The sequence below is a fragment of the Trichechus manatus genome, unplaced genomic scaffold (assembly GCF_000243295.1).
Source record: "Trichechus manatus latirostris isolate Lorelei unplaced genomic scaffold, TriManLat1.0 scaffold00078, whole genome shotgun sequence".
Classification (NCBI taxonomy): Eukaryota; Metazoa; Chordata; class Mammalia; order Sirenia; family Trichechidae; genus Trichechus; species Trichechus manatus.
The window spans coordinates 12,185,303-12,205,502 of record NW_004444014.1 but is presented as its reverse complement, the minus strand read 5'-3'; the positions used below and the strand labels follow the sequence as shown (position 1 = coordinate 12,205,502).

General features: G+C 37.1%; 1 protein-coding gene across 2 annotated transcripts in view; it reads left to right on the top strand.

The window, feature by feature from the left end:
* ELP2 (elongator acetyltransferase complex subunit 2) overlaps positions 1–20,200 on the top strand; it is a 50,029-nt gene that overhangs the window by 27,027 nt on the left and 2,802 nt on the right. For both annotated transcript variants that reach the window (XM_023735441.1, XM_004380907.2), the window contains exons 12-21: positions 1,327–1,476; positions 6,001–6,189; positions 8,714–8,783; positions 10,149–10,244; positions 10,393–10,450; positions 11,412–11,484; positions 14,671–14,863; positions 16,507–16,628; positions 18,072–18,205; positions 18,732–18,845. In XM_023735441.1, the coding sequence (XP_023591209.1) occupies positions 1,327–1,476; positions 6,001–6,189; positions 8,714–8,783; positions 10,149–10,244; positions 10,393–10,450; positions 11,412–11,484; positions 14,671–14,863; positions 16,507–16,628; positions 18,072–18,205; positions 18,732–18,845 (1,199 nt within the window). The remainder of the gene's footprint in view (positions 1–1,326; positions 1,477–6,000; positions 6,190–8,713; positions 8,784–10,148; positions 10,245–10,392; positions 10,451–11,411; positions 11,485–14,670; positions 14,864–16,506; positions 16,629–18,071; positions 18,206–18,731; positions 18,846–20,200) is intronic.

The following is a 20,200-nucleotide window of genomic DNA, read 5'->3' as shown; positions in this document are numbered from 1 at the left end:
AAATAAGATGTTTTCTCAATTTCTTAGTCAACTCAGAGCTCCTTTGAGCTGTATTTCAGCTGGTCTTTGAGGGCCTCCATAGAAAAGAGTATCAGATGAGTAAGGAGGAACTCAAAATAAAAGGCAGGATTTCATTGTACTTGTGTGTATAGTTTTGTTTTATTGTTGTAAATATATATGTATATAACAAAACATTTGCCATTGCAACATTTTTTATATGTACAGTCAATTCATTAACATTAATTATGTTTGTATCATGTTGTGTAGCCATTACCACTGTCCATTTTTGTACTTATAATTAGACTTCATATTTATGATAGCTCCTTACCAAGTTTTGAGGGTAATTTTAAAAAACAAATATACCAGGTTCTGTATGTGCAAATAAACACTGCCCTTTACACTGTTATTTTGGAAAAACAATACTGTTAGTCCAAAAGTATTGCCCATTAAAACTTTTTTGAAATTCGCATTAGTTCTAACTTTAAAATCAGTTTTTGTTTCACAGAGAAAGTTAATAGCATTTCTTTGTCACAGCCTTTTTTTGACCAGAAAATAATACAACTTAGTCACTGATTGTATTCTTCGACCTTGGCTTTGAATCATCTTTTGGCTATTTATACAAATTTAATTCTTCTCTAAAGATCAAGTTTTTCCACCAATCAAAGTTGTTCAAAAGAATGCTTTGTGGACCAGGCATTTGACATTTTCTATATTTTGTTGTCAGTTGTTTACATGGTGACTGCAGGCTCCTCAGTAGGTGCGTCAACTAGGTCTGATCCATCTTTCTGTCCTCTACACATACAACTCCTTTTACTTAATAAAGAAAGCTGTCAGGCACACTCTCTGAATCTACTGACCGATTTTAAAATAATACTCTTTCTTTACTGTTTAGTTTAATATATTCTTTATAGTACCTGGAATGTGTCAGCATTGTTCTGCATGCTTCACAAATATAAACTCACATAATCCCCATAACAACCCTATGAAGTAGGTGCTATTACTGTCTCTGTTTTACAGAAGTATTAATTGAGTCACAAAAAGGTTATGTAATGACTGGCTTCTAGGAGTAACTCAATAAGGTTGAAAGATGGAAATTTCCCAAAGTTACTGCTTTAAAGAGTACAACATATATTCGAATGTTTAAGTTCTAATATGCCTGATTGGAAAATGGATCCTGTTTTATGCTTTCAGTATTTTAGATCCCATTCTTAGCTTTTCATCTTGGTAGGGGACTTCAGTCCTTCCCACTATCAAAGATGAGTGCTTTATTTTAAGTGGTGCTGGTCTTTGATAAAATGGTATCTGTCATGAACACTTTTATTGCAGAAAGAGTGGACTCCAGAGATTGTCATTTCAGGACACTTTGATGGTGTCCAAGACCTAATGTGGGATCCAGAAGGAGAATTTATCATTACTGTTGGTACTGACCAGACAACACGGCTTTTTGCTCCATGGAAGAGAAAAGACCAATCACAGGTAAGATGTCTTCCTATTTAACTGATCCACGTTAAAAAACAGTGCTGCACCATTGTTAGCCATTAAACACATTGCCATCAAGTCGTTTCCAACTCACAGTGACCCTATTTGAGCGGAGTAGAACTGCCCCATTGGGTTTCCAAGACTAATTGTTACGGAAGCAGATTGCCACATCTTTCTCCCACAAAGCCACCGGTGGGTTCAAATAGCTGACCTTTTGGTTAGCAGCTGAGCACTTAACCACTGTGCCACCAGGGTTCCTTTGTTAGCCATTAGGAAAATGCAAATTAAGCTATGATGAGATACTTCCACACATCCTCTAGAATGGCTAAAGTAAAAAAAAAAAAATACTGTAACAAGTGCTGGTAAGGATGCAGAGCGACTGGAACTTTTATACACTGCTAGTGGGAATATAAAGCAGTACATCCACTATGGAAAAATAGTTTGGCATTTTAAAAGCTTAAATATACACCTACCATATGACCTTGTAGTCCCACTCCTGAGTATTTACCATAGAGAAATGAACACTTCTGTTCACTCAAAAACCTGTATACAAATGTTCATAGCTGCTTTGTTTATAATCACCAGAAACTAGGAATAGCCGAGATGTTCTTGCAGTAGGTGAGTGAATAAACAAACTGGTATATCCACGCGAGGGAATACTACTCAGCAGTAAAAAATGAAGTAATCATCAAATAAATTAACCTCAAAGACATTATACTGAGTGAGAAGCCAGTTTTAAAAGATTACATACTGTATGACTGCCATCTATGTGACATTCTGAAGAAGAAAAAATTATAGGGAGGAAGAAACAGATCAGTCGTTACCAGGGAGAGAATGTGACTAAAGGGATATCTATCATGAGGGAGTATTTACGGTTGATAGAATTGTTCTGTATCCCAGTTATGGAGGTTGTCACCCAAATCTGTACATGTGTTAAAATTCATAGAGCTTTGTCTCCCAGAAACAGTTGTGCTATATAATATTTTTATTTTTTTAAAGCAGATGTTTAAAACTATTTCTAGAAATCAGGATAGTGGTTATATTGGACAGTGGGAGGAGGTGACTGGGAGCAGGAATGTGGGGGTTTCTGGGATGCTGATAATGCTTATTTCTTGATCTGGGTACTGATGGTATATTTACTTTGTAAAAATTCATCCAGTTGTACACTTGTTAATTAAGCACATTTCTGTATGCATATTATACTTAAGTTAAAAAAAAAAGTTTATTTTTTAAAAAGTTCACTAAAGGAAACTAAAGTTTAGATATACTAGTATCCTTAAATGTAAGGAAAAGAATCTCATTTAAAATAAAATTAAGGCAACTTGACTGTCTTTTGACTGTATATGTGTCAATATACTGGTTGTGGCACTGGGGGAGAAACTGGGTAAAATGTACACAGAATCTCTCTCTATTATTTCTTACCACTGCATGTGAATCTACAATTATCTCAAAATAAAAAGTTCAGTTAAATTTAAATCAAGATACAGGCAACATGGATACTTCTTAAACCATAAAACTGCATTTTCCTTTTTTCTTTCATTCCAGTCTCCCATTCATAAACAGAGGAGAACTTCATTATCCAACTCTGCTTATCAAAACTTGGGAATTGAGTAGATTCAGATATGCTTTTGATAAATTCCTCATTATCCAAACTCTTGCAACTTATAATTCGGAAATCAAATAGTTTTGCATAATGCAGTATCCCTCACTCCTAATTTGCTATTCAAACCAATTTAGAAACCAAATAGATTTTAAAGTGAGAGATAGTTTAGCATAGTGAATATAAGTGTGACCTGTGAAACCAGTCATTTCTTCGCTCTGCCACTTAACAGCAGTATGACTTTAGTCAAGTTACTTAAGTTCTCTGTGACTCAATTTCCTTACCAGTAAAATGGAAATTGTTATGGGATTAAACAAATTAATACATGTAAAGCATTTAAATAGTGTCTGGCTTATAGAGAGCACTCAATAAATTGCTATTTATAACAGTTTAAGAACATAGTTTTCTTTGACTTTATGCAGAAATTAAAATGTTAAGATAGATTTATTCCTAATAGTCTTAATTCCTAACAGTCCATTTCTGTTATCATTTGTCCTGGAGCCCAAGCTATATTTAACACTAAAGAAAGATTAAGAAGTAATATTGTTATTTAATTACACTTTTACTGTATTTCAGAGAAAAATTTTTGAAAAACGGAAATGAATGAAGAAAAAATTATTGCTCTTAGTTTTACCATCCAAGGACAATTAGTTAATATTATAGATTATTTCCTTCTACTTCATCAAGAATGCTTTTTTAATACCACCACCTCCAAAGAAATATTTCTCCTCATTCCAAATTCCGTAATTCTGTGTGTCTCTCCAGTCTAGGTGTTGGTAAACTTTTTCTGTGAAGGGCCAAATAGTAAATATTTTAGGGTTTGCGGGCCTGGAGGAAAAATCAAGACTATGATGTAGATAGGTACCTCTATAACAAGAGAGAAAACAAATTTCTCCAAAATCTTTATTGCTAAAATTCAAAATATATTAATAATGATAATTAAATATAATTTTTTTGTAATACAGGTCTACTAACGAGAGGAATGGAATTATTTTTGGGTTAATAACATTTCTCTTAATTGGAGTTCAAAGTTAGTATTCCCTATTACCAAAATCCGTTACAAATGTGAGCCTATTAATGCTCATCTGCAGTGAGATTTTACATATTTTATCTTTGAAAATGACTTTCACACAGATAGGTACTGTCAAATACTGATATAAGTCAATACACATGATTTTGATTAAGCATATTTATTGCTTAGAAGGCATTTATGGAATTGTATAAGATTCTTCTCAGAAACTGTATTCACTGTAAATCTGTGTAAGAATGGAAATCTCTCTTCTTGTTTTAGTTTTTGGTAGTATGGGAAGTATATAGAGCAGCTGGGCATTTCTTGTGATTCAGATGTTAGTTGTTTTTGAAATACATTTTATTCATAGAAGTGCTGTTATGCCTTGTAATTTTAGCTTGAATTCATTAGGAAATGTCAAGTCTGCAATAAAAGCCAGTTTGTGAAGTCATACAGTGTTGGATAATAGTGGTTGAGGGCAGTTATTCCTGATCAGAAAATTTTCAGTCTTGGTCCTGAGCTCAAAAAATCACAATAAAAATTTACCACTGGGAAGTCATTGACCTGCTGTGTGGTAGGGCACGGCAGGATATTCAGCTTCAATTTCTGACAAAAATTCACAGAACTGACTGGTTTAGTTCATGAGAATGAATGAAGTTCACCACTAACATTATTGCTTCAATAACACATTTGAAAAATTCAGATTGTAGAGTTGAGGACATTGGAAGCAACATCAATAGTTAATTAAAAAACAAATGGAGTGATTTTGTGGTCCTTGATGAGTTGACATATGTTACCAGTATGGCTCAGTTGTTGTGTATTCACAATCCTTTAGGAAAAAAAAAATTTATAGATTGGATTTCACCAAAATGTAAAACTGCTCTTTTAAAGACACTTGTAGGAGACTAAAAAGACAAGTCACAGACTGTGAGGAAATATTTACAAAGCATACATCTGATAAAGAACTTCTACCCAGAGTTATATAAAGAACTTTTCAAAACTAAGTAATATAATAATAACAGAAATAATCCAGTAAAAAAATGGGCAAAAGATTTTAATATACATATCTCTAAAGAAGAATATATGGGTGGAAAGTAAGCACATGAAAAATACTCTCAGTACCATTAGTCATTAGTGAGATGCAGATTAAAGTCACAATGGGATACCATTACATACCTGTTAGAATGATTAAAGTTAAAAAGACTGTCCATACCAAGTGATGGTGAAGATGTAGAACAACTGGAATTTTCATACACTGCTGGTAGGATTGTAAAATGGTATAACTACTTTGGAGAATAGTTTGGCAGTTTCATAAAATGTTAAATACAGTCAATTCTCATTATTCAAATATAAAGTCACCTTGAACACTGAATTAGCAAATACCAAACTGGTCTTGTTCAACCTCAGGTGTACTGAGTGACTCAACCTTTTTGCTGCTCTTCACATGCACAGTGTCTGCAAATGATCACGAAAGCACTGCGAGTATTGACTTTGGGGTTACATGTAAATTTTAGTAGGAGAATTCACAAATACGGAATCCATAAATAATGAAGATCAACTGTATATATCTACCATATCATCTAGCCATTCTACCAATAGGTGTTTACCAAAGAGAAATGGAAGCATATATCCATGGAAAGACTTGTTCATAACAGCTTTATTGGTAAAAGCCAAAAATGGAAACCCAACTGTCCACTAGTAGGTGCATGGATGAACAAATGTGGCATACTATACAAGGGAATACTACTGAGCAGAAAAATAGTAATCTACTGATACAACATGGATGAATCTGCCACATGGTCAGATTTTCATGGCATAATAAATAATTTTAAGTCTAATACTTTGCTTGTTGAAAAGAAGTTTGGTGTTTGAAACTTTTTTTTTTTTTTTTAAATCCTATTTCAATACCCAGGTGACTTGGCATGAAATTGCAAGGCCTCAGATACATGGATATGACCTGAAATGTTTAGCCATGATTCACCGGTTCCAGTTTGTATCTGGAGCAGATGAAAAAGTTCTTCGGGTTTTTTCTGCACCTCAGAACTTTGTGGAAAATTTTTGTACTATTACAGGCCAATCACTGAATCACATACTTTGTAATGTGAGTATTTTTCTGTTTTAATTAAATTTAGTCTCTTTGTTTAAAATTTTAAAAATTTTGACTTTGGGCTTTAAATGGAGTACACGAGTAGAAAGAAAGTCGAATAGTTAATTATTGACTTGACAAACTTGTGTATGTACGGTAGTGATTTAAATTTTAAAACCAGAAATTTTATGTAACAGATTAGACCAGGATACTGTAAAGCATCGTTAAAATTTAAGACACAAGTGTATCTGTTGATACGTGACATGAATCGTTGTAGGTACCTAGGATAAAACAAAATATGAAAGATGGGTCTATTTTTAAGGAGATTATGATCTAGCTGTAGAGTGGGGGTAGAGGGTAACTTACCTGCAATTATTAGATAAGTCCAGTTAATTGCTAAATTTTATAGTGCTAAAGTAAATTTCATGGAAGGAAGAAGTCACTGTACTAGAGTAATGAGAAAATGTTTAAGGGGGCTGCTGCTGAATTTTGTAAGGATAATCTTTTATTTATGTTTATGTTTATACCCACTACTATTAAAGAATTGAACTGCTAATAGAAATACGTTGTTGTTGTTGTTATGTACCATCGAGTTGGTTCTGACTCATAATGACCCTATAGGACAGGGTAGGACTGCCCCATAGGATTTCCAAGGAGCAGCTGGTAGATTCAAACTGTTGACCTTTTAGTTAGCAGCTGTAGCTCCTAACCACTGTGCCACCAGGGCTCTGTATAAAAATACATAGAATATAAAAATTATAAAGTAACTAGATTTGAAGGAAGAGAAAATAATTAGGAAAGTGATTATGTTACATAGAAGTGAACATCATGTGGTCCTATTCTGTACTTAGTGTTGGGCCACAGATTTGGCTCTGAGCTTGAAATGACTGAAGATGCTTTTAATAGGCAGAGAGAAAGAGAACAGTGGGGTGTAAAGAGCTGTTGGGGTGCTTGTTGGAATGAAGACTGTGTAGAGGCAGATGGAGAGTATGGAGGAAGGTCAAATGGTAGAAGACCTTGGGAGGCAGGCACAGTTCAGACTGTGGGGTGCTGGTGGAGGCCCTAAACAAAGAAATTGATCAATGAAAAACAGTTTTGAATGACAAGACTTAGCTGACGGCAGGATGTATTTGAGCCAAGAGACTCTGAAGGCAGGGAAACCAGCAGCAGTCTGGGTTAAGACTGGAGAAGAAGTGAAGATTTGAGAGTTGTTTGAAATGAAATAAACTTAATTTCCTGGAGTATATACCGAGCACCTCACACACAGGCTTTCTTGATTATGTGAAGAGGACCTAAGACCCTGTTCTGCTTGTGTCTTCTAATAACGGACACTGAGAATGAGATCATCGGGGAGGTCTGGATTATGCTTATTATATGTTGTTGTTGGTAGGTGCTGTCAAGTCAATTTTTGACTCATAGGGACCCCATGTGACAGAGTAGAGCTGCCCTGTAGGATTTTCTAGACTGTAGATCGCCAGGTCTTTCTTCCAAAGAGCGGCTGGGTGCGTTCAAGCTGCCAACCTTTCGGTTAGCAGCCACAAGTTTCACCATTGCCCCACTGGGGTTCCTTGTTTATCATATAGAGCTAAGCATGTGGGGGTGAAGAAGCAGTTTCAGGATCTCTCAGTTCTAGGGATTGAAATACGGTTTTAGTATCACATGGGAGGCTTAATCCCAGGTATACACTCAATTCTGTGTCCTAAAATACAGGAATCCGGTAGACTGGAAAGCCTCTAGCTGTATTTTAGGTTTTGCTGCCATACTAAATATAGGAGTAGGTATGTGGGAATGTTGCTCATTACTCTTTTTCATGCTGTTACATTTTTCTTGATTCTGAGATAAAGCAAGCATCCTGGGTAGCTGTTCTTGATGGTGGTTTACATACGCATTGCTCATGTTTGTGTCTAGTACCAGTCCATATATTACAGTTAAATTGTAAGAAACACTCTTAGTATTTGGACATATGCCAGTTTTGATGGTTAGCATATAGTTTCACATGTAGTAGTTTGATTGCTATAAGTTACAGAGTATATAAACAAATTATCAGTATTGCCACTTCAAATTAAAGTTGTGTTAGAAGTTATTTAAATACACTTAATGAAAGTACTATTCTGGTGCCTTTCTGGAAAGCACTTGTGTTTGCATGAGCATCGTCAGGGACGTGCCTAGGAGACCCTTTTGGAAGTGGAACTCTGAGCCTTCCATTTTCAGCCCACTCTTTGCCCAAAGCGAGCCCAATGCAGTCCTTGTCAGACACTGGAACTCATTCAGGTGTTAGGGTTCGTAGAGCTCGTGCATGAGAGGATGCCGAACTTCATGGACTGGTGGGGTTTGGGGGTTAGGTGAGCCCTGTGTATTGGAGAATGATTGCTTAGCATTGTCTGTGTTGGTTTAGGAAGTGAAAGTGTGGCCAGACATCAGCACAAGGTGGTCTTTCAACTTTCTTATTTATGAACACAGATTTTGTAGTGCCTGAGGCAGTAGTAACTTTGAGGTTTTAAACTTGTATAAAACATATATATCATACTTTTTATTTCAGCAAGAGAGCGATCTTCCAGAAGGAGCTACTGTCCCTGCTTTGGGATTATCAAATAAAGCTGTCTTTCAGGGTAAGGCTTTAATCTTCAGAATTATTGAAATTATCCAAAACCAAACCCATGGCAGTCGGATCGATTCCAGCTCATAGTGACCCTATAGGACAGAGTAGAACTGCCCTCGTAGGGTTTCCAAGGCTGTAAATCTTGACAGAAGCAGACTGCCACATTTTTCTTCTGCAGAGCGCCTTGTGGGTTTTAACTGCCAACCTTTTGGTTAGCAGCCAAGTGCTTAACCATGACACCACCAGGGTTCCTTGTTGAAACCGTAAAAACCAAAGACCAAACCCATTGCCGTCGAGTCGTTTCTGACTCATAGTGACCCTGTAGGACAAAGTAGAGCTGCCACATAGTGTTTCCAGGGAGCAGCTGGTGGATTTAAACTGCTGACCTCTTGGTTAGCAGCCTGAGCTCTTAACCACTGTGCCACCAGGGCACTTAAAACCTAGCTACTTATAAAATAAACCGTACTACCCGTGAGTGCTGTGCTCCCTTAAGTAATCAACTATATGAGACCAAATGATCAACATTTACCCTAAAACAAAGATGAGAAGCTAAAGAGGGCCAGGGAAGCTAGATTAATGGCAACAGAACCAACAGAAGGGAAATAATGAGAACGTTGACACATTGTGAAAAATGTAACCAAAGTCATGGAACAATTTGTATAAAAATTGTTAAATGAGAACCTAATTTGCTGTGTGTAAACTTCCACCTAAAACATAGTAAAATATTTTAAAAACTCAGTTACATACTTGTGAAACTTGTACTTAATGTGTATTACAGCTGATTTTTTAAAAGATCACCATATGTGCGTCTGTCTTCTCCATCAGATGTGTTTCATGATACGTACTCTGTACACATGCAGTTCACTAAAATAGGTGAGCTTTCACAAAGTGTGTTTCATGGAGCACTACAACCATGGGAATAGGGGTAACCTGAAAAATACGTTTCATAGTTTAAAAGATTTGGGAAATGTTAGGTCAAAGAAAAAGGAAAGAAAATTTTATGGAATTGCTTAATGCTCCAAGGAACATATTTGGAATATACTAAAAAAAAAAAAAACAAAAAACCGTTGCTGTTGAGTCAATTCCAACTCATAGTGACCCAATAGGACAGAGTAGAACTGCCCCATAGCGTTTCCAAGGAGCAGTTGGTGGATTTGAACTGCCAACTTTTTGGTTAGTAACCAAGCTCATAATCAGTACTCCACCAGGGCTCCTACTAGAGTGGCGGGAGTATTCTTGGCTTTGGAATCATGTGGATGTGACTCTGGATACCAGACCCACTACTTTCCATTTGGTGAACTTTTTTTTGGGCCAAGTATAGAGGAAATAAGGATAGTGATTACATTTATGATGTTCATGTATTTCTTTAAACTAGGAGATATAACTCCTCAGCCTTCTGATGAAGAGGAACTGTTAACTAGTACTGGTTTTGAGTATCACCAGATGGCCTTTCAACCCTCTGTACTTACTGGTAAGATATGGCAAAACGATGTTTTAATAAAATCATTTGTAGACATAGTATGGTATCTGTCACTGCTGACCTAAATACCTGCTTTGTAATTCACTTTTATTTGCATGTAAATAGAAATAATAATTGCAATGCTATAAATTTATTATAGAACCTCCCACTGAGGATCATCTTTTGCAGAATACATTGTGGCCTGAAGTTCAGAAACTGTAAGTTAAACTGTACTTAGCTCTTTGATCTGACTCTGTTATAACTTATGATTTTTTCCCCCACAACTTGATTTTCTCCTTTACGTTTTTCCTACCTACATATTCCCCAGTTTTTGGTCTGCTAGTGTCTCTGCATAAGTGACAATAATCATATCTCACATTGAAATTTTTATGTTACTATGTATTTTATTTAAGTTTGCTTATTGTCCTTAATTTTTAACATAGAGAGGCATAGTATTATATATATTTTTTCCTTTTTAAAAGGTTTTTTGTCTTTGCTGGCACTCCGTCAGAACCTTTCTGTGGTGTATTGTTTATTTTACTGTTTGGGAGTGGGAGGTGAAGCTTGTATGTTAATCTAATTGTTTGAACAAGTTGTACACCTACTCCTCCCTTATCAACTGTCTCATCCTACATTTCACATTTACAACAATAGTAAAAAATCTACTATCAGAACTGTTTTGTGCAGTAGTGACACATGTCTGGCAGTAATGAACACTGAGGTGTGAAGCGAAAGTACGGCTGGCTGTGATGGTTAAGGTTATTTGTCAACTTGGCTGGGCCATGATTCTCAGAGGTTTGGCACTTATGGAATGATGTAAGTTGGCGGTTATGTAATGATATAATTTGGCAGTTATGTAGTCATCCTCCATTTTGTGATCTGATGTGGTCATCCTTCATTTTTGCATAACGCCAATTTTCCCGTAATGACCTGGTATTTGAAACCTAACCGTGTCGATAAGTGAGGAGTGGGTGTATTGCTTTTAGGAAGCTAGCATTTTTCTCCGAATCCTTTTTTTTCTCCTAATATTTGCCCAGATGAAAATGTGATGTTCTTTAAAAGAACTTTGTGTTAGCTAGAGGGATTGATGTTACCTTTTCACTTTTTTAAATTTTGCACCATGAGAATAGGTACATTTAACAATACAGGGGTCATGTATTTTCTCTTTTTTAATTGTAGATATGGACATGGCTATGAAATATTTTGTGTTGCTTGTAACAATTCAAAGACTCTGCTTGCCTCAGCATGTAAGGTAGGGAATTTTGCTATTTATTCTATTGGGCACAGTTTATTTGGATCATCAGGCTCTGGAAAGTTTGGTAGTGATTTAGGCAGGATACTACCTGAAACGCCACCGCTGCCTGCTTTTTCTGCATTTTGCTTTTTCATTCTGTCTTTCCCCTTCTCTCCCTCAAAAAGCTTGCAGTTGCATTTTAAATCTTTTTCAGCTACACTTTTTTTTCCCGCTTAAATGCTTAGCTTGAGCTTGTTTATGCCTCCTACTCAAAATGATTGAATCAGGTATCTTAGAATGATACATGAAAATGTGATAAGTAAATTTTAAGATAATTGGAGTCCTGGAGACCCAGGGAAATGAGAAAGTGAAATTCAAAGTGCAGTTCATCTGACTTTCTCAAGAGTACTCTAGACAGTGACCTAAGTGAGTGTAGTCTCTTGGCCCGTGCAGGGTGGTGGCCGGCTCTGCTGGCTGTCACAGCATATGGACTGCAGAATAGTACACTTCAGACTTTTACCTAGGAGAATGTACTTGATCACTATTGAGTATTTATCCACATTTTATGAAGGGAGATAACAGTTATGGAGGGTTATCTGAAGGGTCTGATAACCTCACACTGCTCTGCATTCCTCTGAATTTTCTAAAACTTACTTAAGCATTAACTTGAGAGCTGCCTGCCTAGATGAGCCCCGTGTCCTTGCTTTTGCTGTGACTTCTTGCCACTAGCCTGCATTAAGGGGCATCATAAGAAATATTCTATATTGTTGTGCCACCTCGCCCAACTAGTCCAGTCTGAGGATGGTACTGAGAGTTCCTTCTGTTACAGGGTCTTGTGGGAAGAGTGGGTCTCAGTACCAAGAATAGTTGTGCTTTCACTGAGCAACTAATTTATGTTTATTGTAGGACACTACCAGTCATATAACTGATTATTTTTCCCTTTCAAACTGGTCCGCTTCTAGCACGTATTGCATCTTTCTTTTAAACTAACATTTTTTAACAGCTTTATTGAGGTATCATTGGCATACCATAAACTGCATGTTTAAAGTGAATAATTTGATAAGTTTTGCCGTGTTTATACCTGTGAAATCATCACCACAATCAAGATAGTGAACATATCCATCAACTCTCCAAATTCCCTTGTGCACCTTGGTAGTGTCTCTTGCCTGCCCCTCCTTATCCCCTCCTGCCCCTGTCACTAGGAAACCACTGATTCGCAGTTTCTAAAATTTTATATAATTAGTAAAGAATGTCTGTCTTGAGCATTGTGCTCTTTTAAATAACTATTTCTATGGGACAAGGAACCCTGGTGGCACAGTGGTTAAGTGCTCAACTGCTAACCAAAAGGTTGATGGTTTGAACCCATCAGCTGCTTCATGGGAGTAAGATGTGGCAGTCTCCTCCCATAAAGATTACAGCCCTGGAAACCCTATAGGGCAGTTCTCTGTCCTATAGGGTGGCTTGGGACAGAATTGACTTAATGGCAATGAGTTTATCTATGGGATCAAGTTGATAACAGCAACTTGAAAGGTAGATAAGAAGCTTAGGGGGCATTGAGTTTATTTTAATGCTGAAGGAATAATTTGGAAAAGGAAAGTGAGAATGGATGCACTACTTGAACAATGTAATCGGTGTCACTGAGTTGTAAGTGTAGAAATGATTGAATTGGTATATTTAATTTTTTTTTAATTGTACGTCAGGTGAAGGCTTACAGAACAAATAGTTTCTCATGAAACAGTAGTACACGTATTGTTTTATGACATTGGTTAACAACCCCACAACATGTCAACCCTCTCCCTTCTCGACCTTTTGAATGGGTATATGTTTTGTTGTGTATGTTTTCACCAAAAAATAAAATAAAATTTTATATAAATGGAATCATATAGTATGTATTCTTTTTTTGTCTTCCTTCTTTCACTCAGCATACTTATTCTGAGATTCATCTGTGTTGTAGCATTTCTCAAGACCTCATTTCTCTTTATGGCTGAGTAATATTCCATTGTATGGATATACTGTATTTTTTTATCTGTTCGTCTGTTGATGGACATTTGTTTCCACCTTTTGCCTGTTGTGAATTGTGCTGCAATGAACATTGGTATACAGGTCTCTGTTTGTGTTCCTGCTTTCATTTGTTAAGGGTATATATCTAGGATTGGGATTGCTGGGTCATATGGTAGTTCTGTTTAACTTTTTGAGGAACCGCCAAACTGTTTTCCAGGGCAGCTAGACCATTTTGCATTCCCAGCAATGGATGAAGTTTCCAGTTTCTCCACATCCTTGACTATACCTGTTATTTTTCCATGTTTTTGTTGTTGTTGTATCATAGCAATTCAAATGAGGATAAAGTGGTATCTCATTGTAGTCTTGATTTGCATCTGCCTAATGACTAATGAAAGAGCCCTGGTTAACAGCTTGGTGCAGCGGTTAAGCGCTTGGCTGTTAACTGAAAGGGTGGCAGTTCGAACCCGTCAGCCACTCTGCCGGAGAAAGATACACCAGTCTGCTTCTGTAAAGATTATGCAGCCTTGGAAACCCTATGGGGCAGTTCTACTCTGTCCTGTAGGGTCACTATGAGTCGGTATCAACTCTATGGCAACGGGTTTGGTTGCTTTTTGGAATGACTAATGATGTTGAGTATTTTTTTATGTGCTTGTTGGCCATTTGTATATCCTCTTTGGTGAACTAACTGTCCAAGTCCTTTGCCAATTTTTTGATTGGGTTGTTTGTCTTTTTGCTGTTAAGTTATAGGAGTTCCTTATATATTCTGGATATTAAACCCTCATCAGGTATATGATTCCCAAAAATTTTCTCCTAATCTGTAGCCTGTCTCTTCACTTTATTGATAAAGTCATTTGATGAATGTGGTTCCATTTATCTATTTTGTCTTTCACTGCTTGTGCTTTTCGTGTCATAAACTAACTTTTAATTACACAATTAATATACAGATGTTTCTTCTTATTAAAAAAAAAATCAGACCATGACTGCAATGTAAGTCCATGATGGTTCATGTTTTCTAATCCCAGTCTTCTGTACCTCTTCCCAGAGATTGTGTCTTGTAGTATTCTGTGTCTCCTCAGACCTTTTTCTTTATACTTACACAGATACATACAAATGTACTCATAGAAACAATATATATATAGTTAATGTTTTCTTTTCACTTGATTTTTACTTAAATTGCCTGATGGTTTCATCTCTCTTTTATAGGCAGCTAAGAAAGAGCATGCAGCTATCATTCTTTGGAATACTACATCTTGGAAACAAGTGCAGAATTTAGTTTTCCACAGTTTGACTGTCACACAGATGGCCTTCTCACCTAATGACAAGTTCTTACTAGCTGTTTCCAGAGATCGGACCTGGTCATTGTGGAAAAGGCAGGACACAGTCTCACCTGAGCTAGGTAAAATAGCTTCTCTTTGGGCCAAAAGTTTATTAGTGGGACAAATGTGCCCGTTTTATCCACCCTGAGCAGCTATTAGATAAGACAAATGGAAATGATAATAGGATGAAAGGCAGAGCTTCACAGTCATGAAGGCTTTGAAGGCTCTGTGATAACTGACAAAGGATAACCTCCCTTGTGAGACTTTAGTGTAGGTGGTCTCGGGCTTGACTTTCTTGTGATCATGTGGTTAGAATGCCATGTGTTCAGACATCTTAGTTTATAAAAACAATCTATTTGTAGAAAATGTTTATTTTGCAAATGTTTACCACAAAAACCAAATGCTACCATGAAACCAAATGGATGACATAGTCTGAGAAATTTATGGGACATGAATAATGAAGGCACAACTAAAAAAATTTGAGGTTGAGAGATTTCTTCTACTTTCTAAACTATTTTACAAATATAGTAATATTTTAAATTATGAAACTTAAAGAACAGTATCCTTAGTCTTTTCCCATCCAGTCCTGTCAGTTTGATAAATCGGGAAAGGCGTTTTAGGCGTCTGCCTGTGGATAACATGAACCATGGGCAAAGTGTTAACCTACTTATACCTATATTCTAAGCCTCACATAGTTAAAAAAAGAAAAAGAAAAAGGCTTTGTGTTGCTTATTCCCACAGTTTCTTTTGATAGGCAAATTCTAGAGAGTATTTAAAATATATTTGTATTGTTTAATTTTGCTTTTTATTTTTCTATTGATGACTTGAATGCATTTGATCTTGTGATATTTCTAGTTTCTAAGTTTCTTATATTTTAAAGAGTAACAAAGGACTGTAACACATAAAACCAAACCTGTTGCCATGGAGTCAGTTACAACTCATAGCGACCCTATAGGACAGAGTAGAACTGCCCCATAGGGTTTCCCAGGAGCAGCTGGTGGATTTGAACTGCCGACCATTTGGTTAGCAGCACAGCTCTTAACCACTGTGCCATCAGGGCTCTGTTACACATACTTAGCAGATAAAATAGACTATTTTATTTTGCTTCAGTAATGATTTCCTAACATGTAACATTTACTTTAAAAAAAAGTTAAAGTAATGCTGATGACATATCTGTTAGTTTGTTATATCTTTATGGATTGTAGATTAATAGATCTGTTCTGCTTTCCTCCTTGAAAGAAGTGATAGGTTTTAAGTTTAGTCCATGTAAGGGCTTAGAAGTTATCTTACATTTAAATCATACAAGGAAAATATTTTTGTTTTGTTTTGTTTTCCATTATTTAAGTCGTGCATTAACCTTTTTTATAGCTCAGTTTGTGAATGTGGCTGATTCCAATGTAAGGCTAAATTGCTTCAGGCTTCTTCCATACGCATAAACTGAATCTTTAGTTGAGTGTCTGGATGTTTGTCATCAGTCACTAGAGAGTGACCGGTCACTATAAAAGTATCCTTTACTAGGAAAATACTGCTCGCCATCTCCTGGTGAGGGATCAGTCACCTGGACTTGTTCTGTTGCTAAAGTCAGCATTTCTAAATTGATGACTAAATCACACAATGAACATGGCATTTAAACATAATCTTTCTAAAAGGTATAAAAGGTTATCAAAAAAAAAAAAAACCTGCTTTCTCTGCTTTGTGAATAGCGAGTACATGTTTCTTTCAGAGCCAGTTTTCAGTCTCTTTGCCTTCACCAACAAAGTCACTGCTGTGCACAGTAGAATTATTTGGTCTTGTGATTGGAGTCCTGATGGCAAATATTTCTTCACAGGGAGTCGGGACAGAAAGGTAATTAAAAAGTATATATGTATATATTTTTTTTTTCTCAAATGTGAAAAATAATATCATTACTGGAAAGTTTAAGTAAAGAATATAATCCTGCCTCTCTGTCACAAAGTTTTTTATCAATTTATATGTTCCCTTCTGTTACTCATATGCATTCAAAAAAAAAAAAAGAAAAGCATTTCTTTTTAAATTCTACAAGTCCATTTCTCTGAAATACCAAAATGTGAAGAGAAGGCCTTTCAGACACATGACCTTCATCAGATGGCTCCAGTGGAAGGAAATTAAACTTTTCTATAATGACTGATGACTACCTTTCAATTCAGTGGGTGACAGGTGGGGCACTCAAGCTTTTCAAAAATCAAAACAGGTTAGCTAGTGGTGTGTACTTAAACACGACTCTAGTCCTTGTCCTCTGGGAAAATGTCTGCCCTCCTCTCCCTTCATGCTCTTCACAGTGTGTTCCTTTCTTTTTTCTGCATCTGCTCTAGACCAGAGGTGGTGAGCCAGTTGGGCATTTCCTTTTCTCTCCCTGCCCTCTCCAGTCATAGACATGGTACATATTACAGAAGTGGAGGGTTAGCACGGGCATGGGATCACTCAGGGTACACACTTACTTAAGCCTCCTAAGCATCTTTGTGCCACACTGTCACTTTTGTGCATTTGCCTGTTCATTTCTTCCTCCAGCGTTTATTTGCCTTCAGTGTGGTAGGTGCTGAGGAAGTAGCACTGCTGCCCTCCAGAGTCACCCCCCGGAGAAGATGGGCCAGCTGTAGCCCCCAGGGATGTGTTGGGTTTGAAATGGATGAAGTATCACTCTCTGCACAGTCTTGGAAAACCCACTGTTCAGGATCTTGCTTTGGCCTACATTTTCTAACTATTGTCTGTTTTACTTCCTTCTCCATTTCTTTGTGACCAGTCATATACCCTTGAGACATGAGCTTCCAGGGAAGGCTCATTTTCAATGAGGGTATCATCAAAGTTAACTACTCCTGACAGCTGAGTTGGTTTCCTGAGCTGTGGGTGGTGTAGGGGGAGAGCTAGGGACTTGATTAGTGCCTATAAATTCTGTGGCAACTTCTTGGGTCGGTGTATGGGTTCTCAGTGAGGACATGACCAATGGACTCGCTCTGGGTCAGAATGGGTTTCATGAGTATAAGAGCATTCTAGACACCCCTCTGGTCTCTACACAGGAACAGCCCATCTTTGGACAGCACACTTAGGTAGGTAGTTGAGGTCTCATAGACTTGCATCTTCTACACTGTGGCCTCTGTCTAATGCTTGAAATATTCTGAAGTGCTGGAACATCATCCACAAATTTAAATGCTATTTTTTAAAAAAATACTTGAGTACATATTTTCCATTGTCTAAGCCATTGAAACCCTCCCTAATGCATTGCTAGAAATCCTTCAGAAAGAGGGCTTTACAAACTTTGGTCTGCCTGTTTAGGTGGTTGTCTGGGGTGAGTGCGATTCCAGTGATGATTCCATGGAGCACAGCATTGGCCCCTGCTCCTCAGTCCTGGACGTGGGTGGGGCTGTGACAGCCGTCAGCGTCTGCCCAGTACTTAACCTTTCCCAGCGGTGAGTCTCTGTGTGGGGCTTAGTTTTATGTTTTCTTTAAGAGGACCACTTGGTTTCTCATTATTTAGCCCTCTTATAATTTTATTTGTGGGTTCTCTTAGCTTCTGAGTTGCTCATTTTTTCATAATGCTTATAGGAGTTTTAAATCGATAGAACTCTGTGATTCAGAGTGGTGAAATAGGAGGAGTGTGACTCAAGCTTCTTATATTAGCCAAGTACAGGATTATAGTGTTCTCTCCGTCCTAAGTGTCTTTAGTAGAACTAGGGTCCCTTTAGCCAGCTGCAGAAACTCTGGCTTGAGGACTTCACTGTCAGAAGTCAGAGGAGAATGCCTGTGCAGGCCTCAGGGAGGAGGCTCCTTGAGAGCACAGTAGAGGAAGACACCGTAGCCTGGACTGGAGCTTTCAGAGTTCTTTGTAAGGCACGACAGCTGGGAATGCCATGAAGAACTACTTAGTGATGATGGAGATAACAGAAATTCATGCTAAATTAATTGCTCTCTCCTCGCTCCCTGCCTGAAAAACAGATATGTTGTTGCAGTAGGATTAGAATGTGGAAGGATTTGTTTGTATAGCTGGAAAAAGACTGATCAAATTCCAGAAATAAATGACTGGACCCGCTGCGTAGAAACAAGTCAAAGGTATTTTCTTCCTATTTTTATTTCTATCAGATTAAATAGAAACTATGGAGTGTTTAGCAGTGAATTTCATGCCACATCTGTGTAGAGGGGGACATAGATCTCTACTGTGTGCTCACCACTAAGTCCAGTCTCTGTTCTGTGGTAGTCTCTTTTGAAATTGATGTCTAACTATATTACACTTCGTTTTTTAAGTTTGCTTATCCAAATTGTATGTGTGCAGAACACGCCTTTGCAAACAATAACCATTTGAAACAAAATTAATTTTCATAAAGACATGGTTTTGTGTTTTTTTTTAATTGTGGTAAAAATACAAACCCTATACCAATTCTATAATTTCCACATGTACAGTTCAGTGATGTTGATTACAGTCTTTTGTGCAACCTTTATCACTATCTTGCAAAGATACGTTTTAACAGTACCCTTTTAGAATTTATCTATGGTAGACTATTAATAAAATTCGATTCGGAATGTTGGTGATTGTTTGAAATGTTACAGATTGTGTTTGGTAACCACATCCTTGCATTTAAATACCTCGATTCATATTCCCTAATGAAGCAAACTGTTGGGTACCCCTGAAAACCCCATGACTGACTTTCAAGTGCTCTCTAAGCCTCTCTTATAAGGGCCCTTGTCACCTGAGCTGGCTTAGAATATCTGTCATTTATAATCTCTACCGCCCCCCACCACAAATGTATAGACACTAGAGATAATTTTTTAATCTACCTTTTTACTCATTTTATTCTCAAAAATGTCTAAACTTTCAAAAAGTCATTAACATCATTCTATGTCGTACTTTCTTAGGATTCTTTAGCCTTCATAATATCATTACTGTTCAAAATAGAATTTCAAATACAATTCCAAATGACAGTGTCATGATGATGATTGGCTTAATGGGAAGACTTGTGAACACATGTCTTTTACAAAGTATTTTATCTAGTGGAGCTTATCTCCATATCAGCAAAGATGTTAGCACTCATTATAATTTATTAAAATGAGATCCGGTCTTTATTACTGCTGTCCTCATGGCTTCCCTCCCACCTCTATGATCTCAGATTTAGCCGCAGAAGTAGTTTTTGCTGCTGGTTAGCTGAAGAGGGAAGAAATCCAATAAAATTCCATATTCCAGGCATTTTAAATTTTTTCTCTTCCTGGACTCCCATCCCTTCTCTTTTCCTGCCTTTCTCCTTCACCTGCCCACAGTGAGAGTATTCAACATCATACTTTGCCTCTACCTGGTACTCAAGACTACTTCCATGGCTTGAGTGTGGGACACTGGCAGGAGGCCCTTTAGAAAGCAGAGGAAGAGGACATGCACAGAATGTGAGGTTTTAATTTTGAGGGTTTTTTTTAAGTCA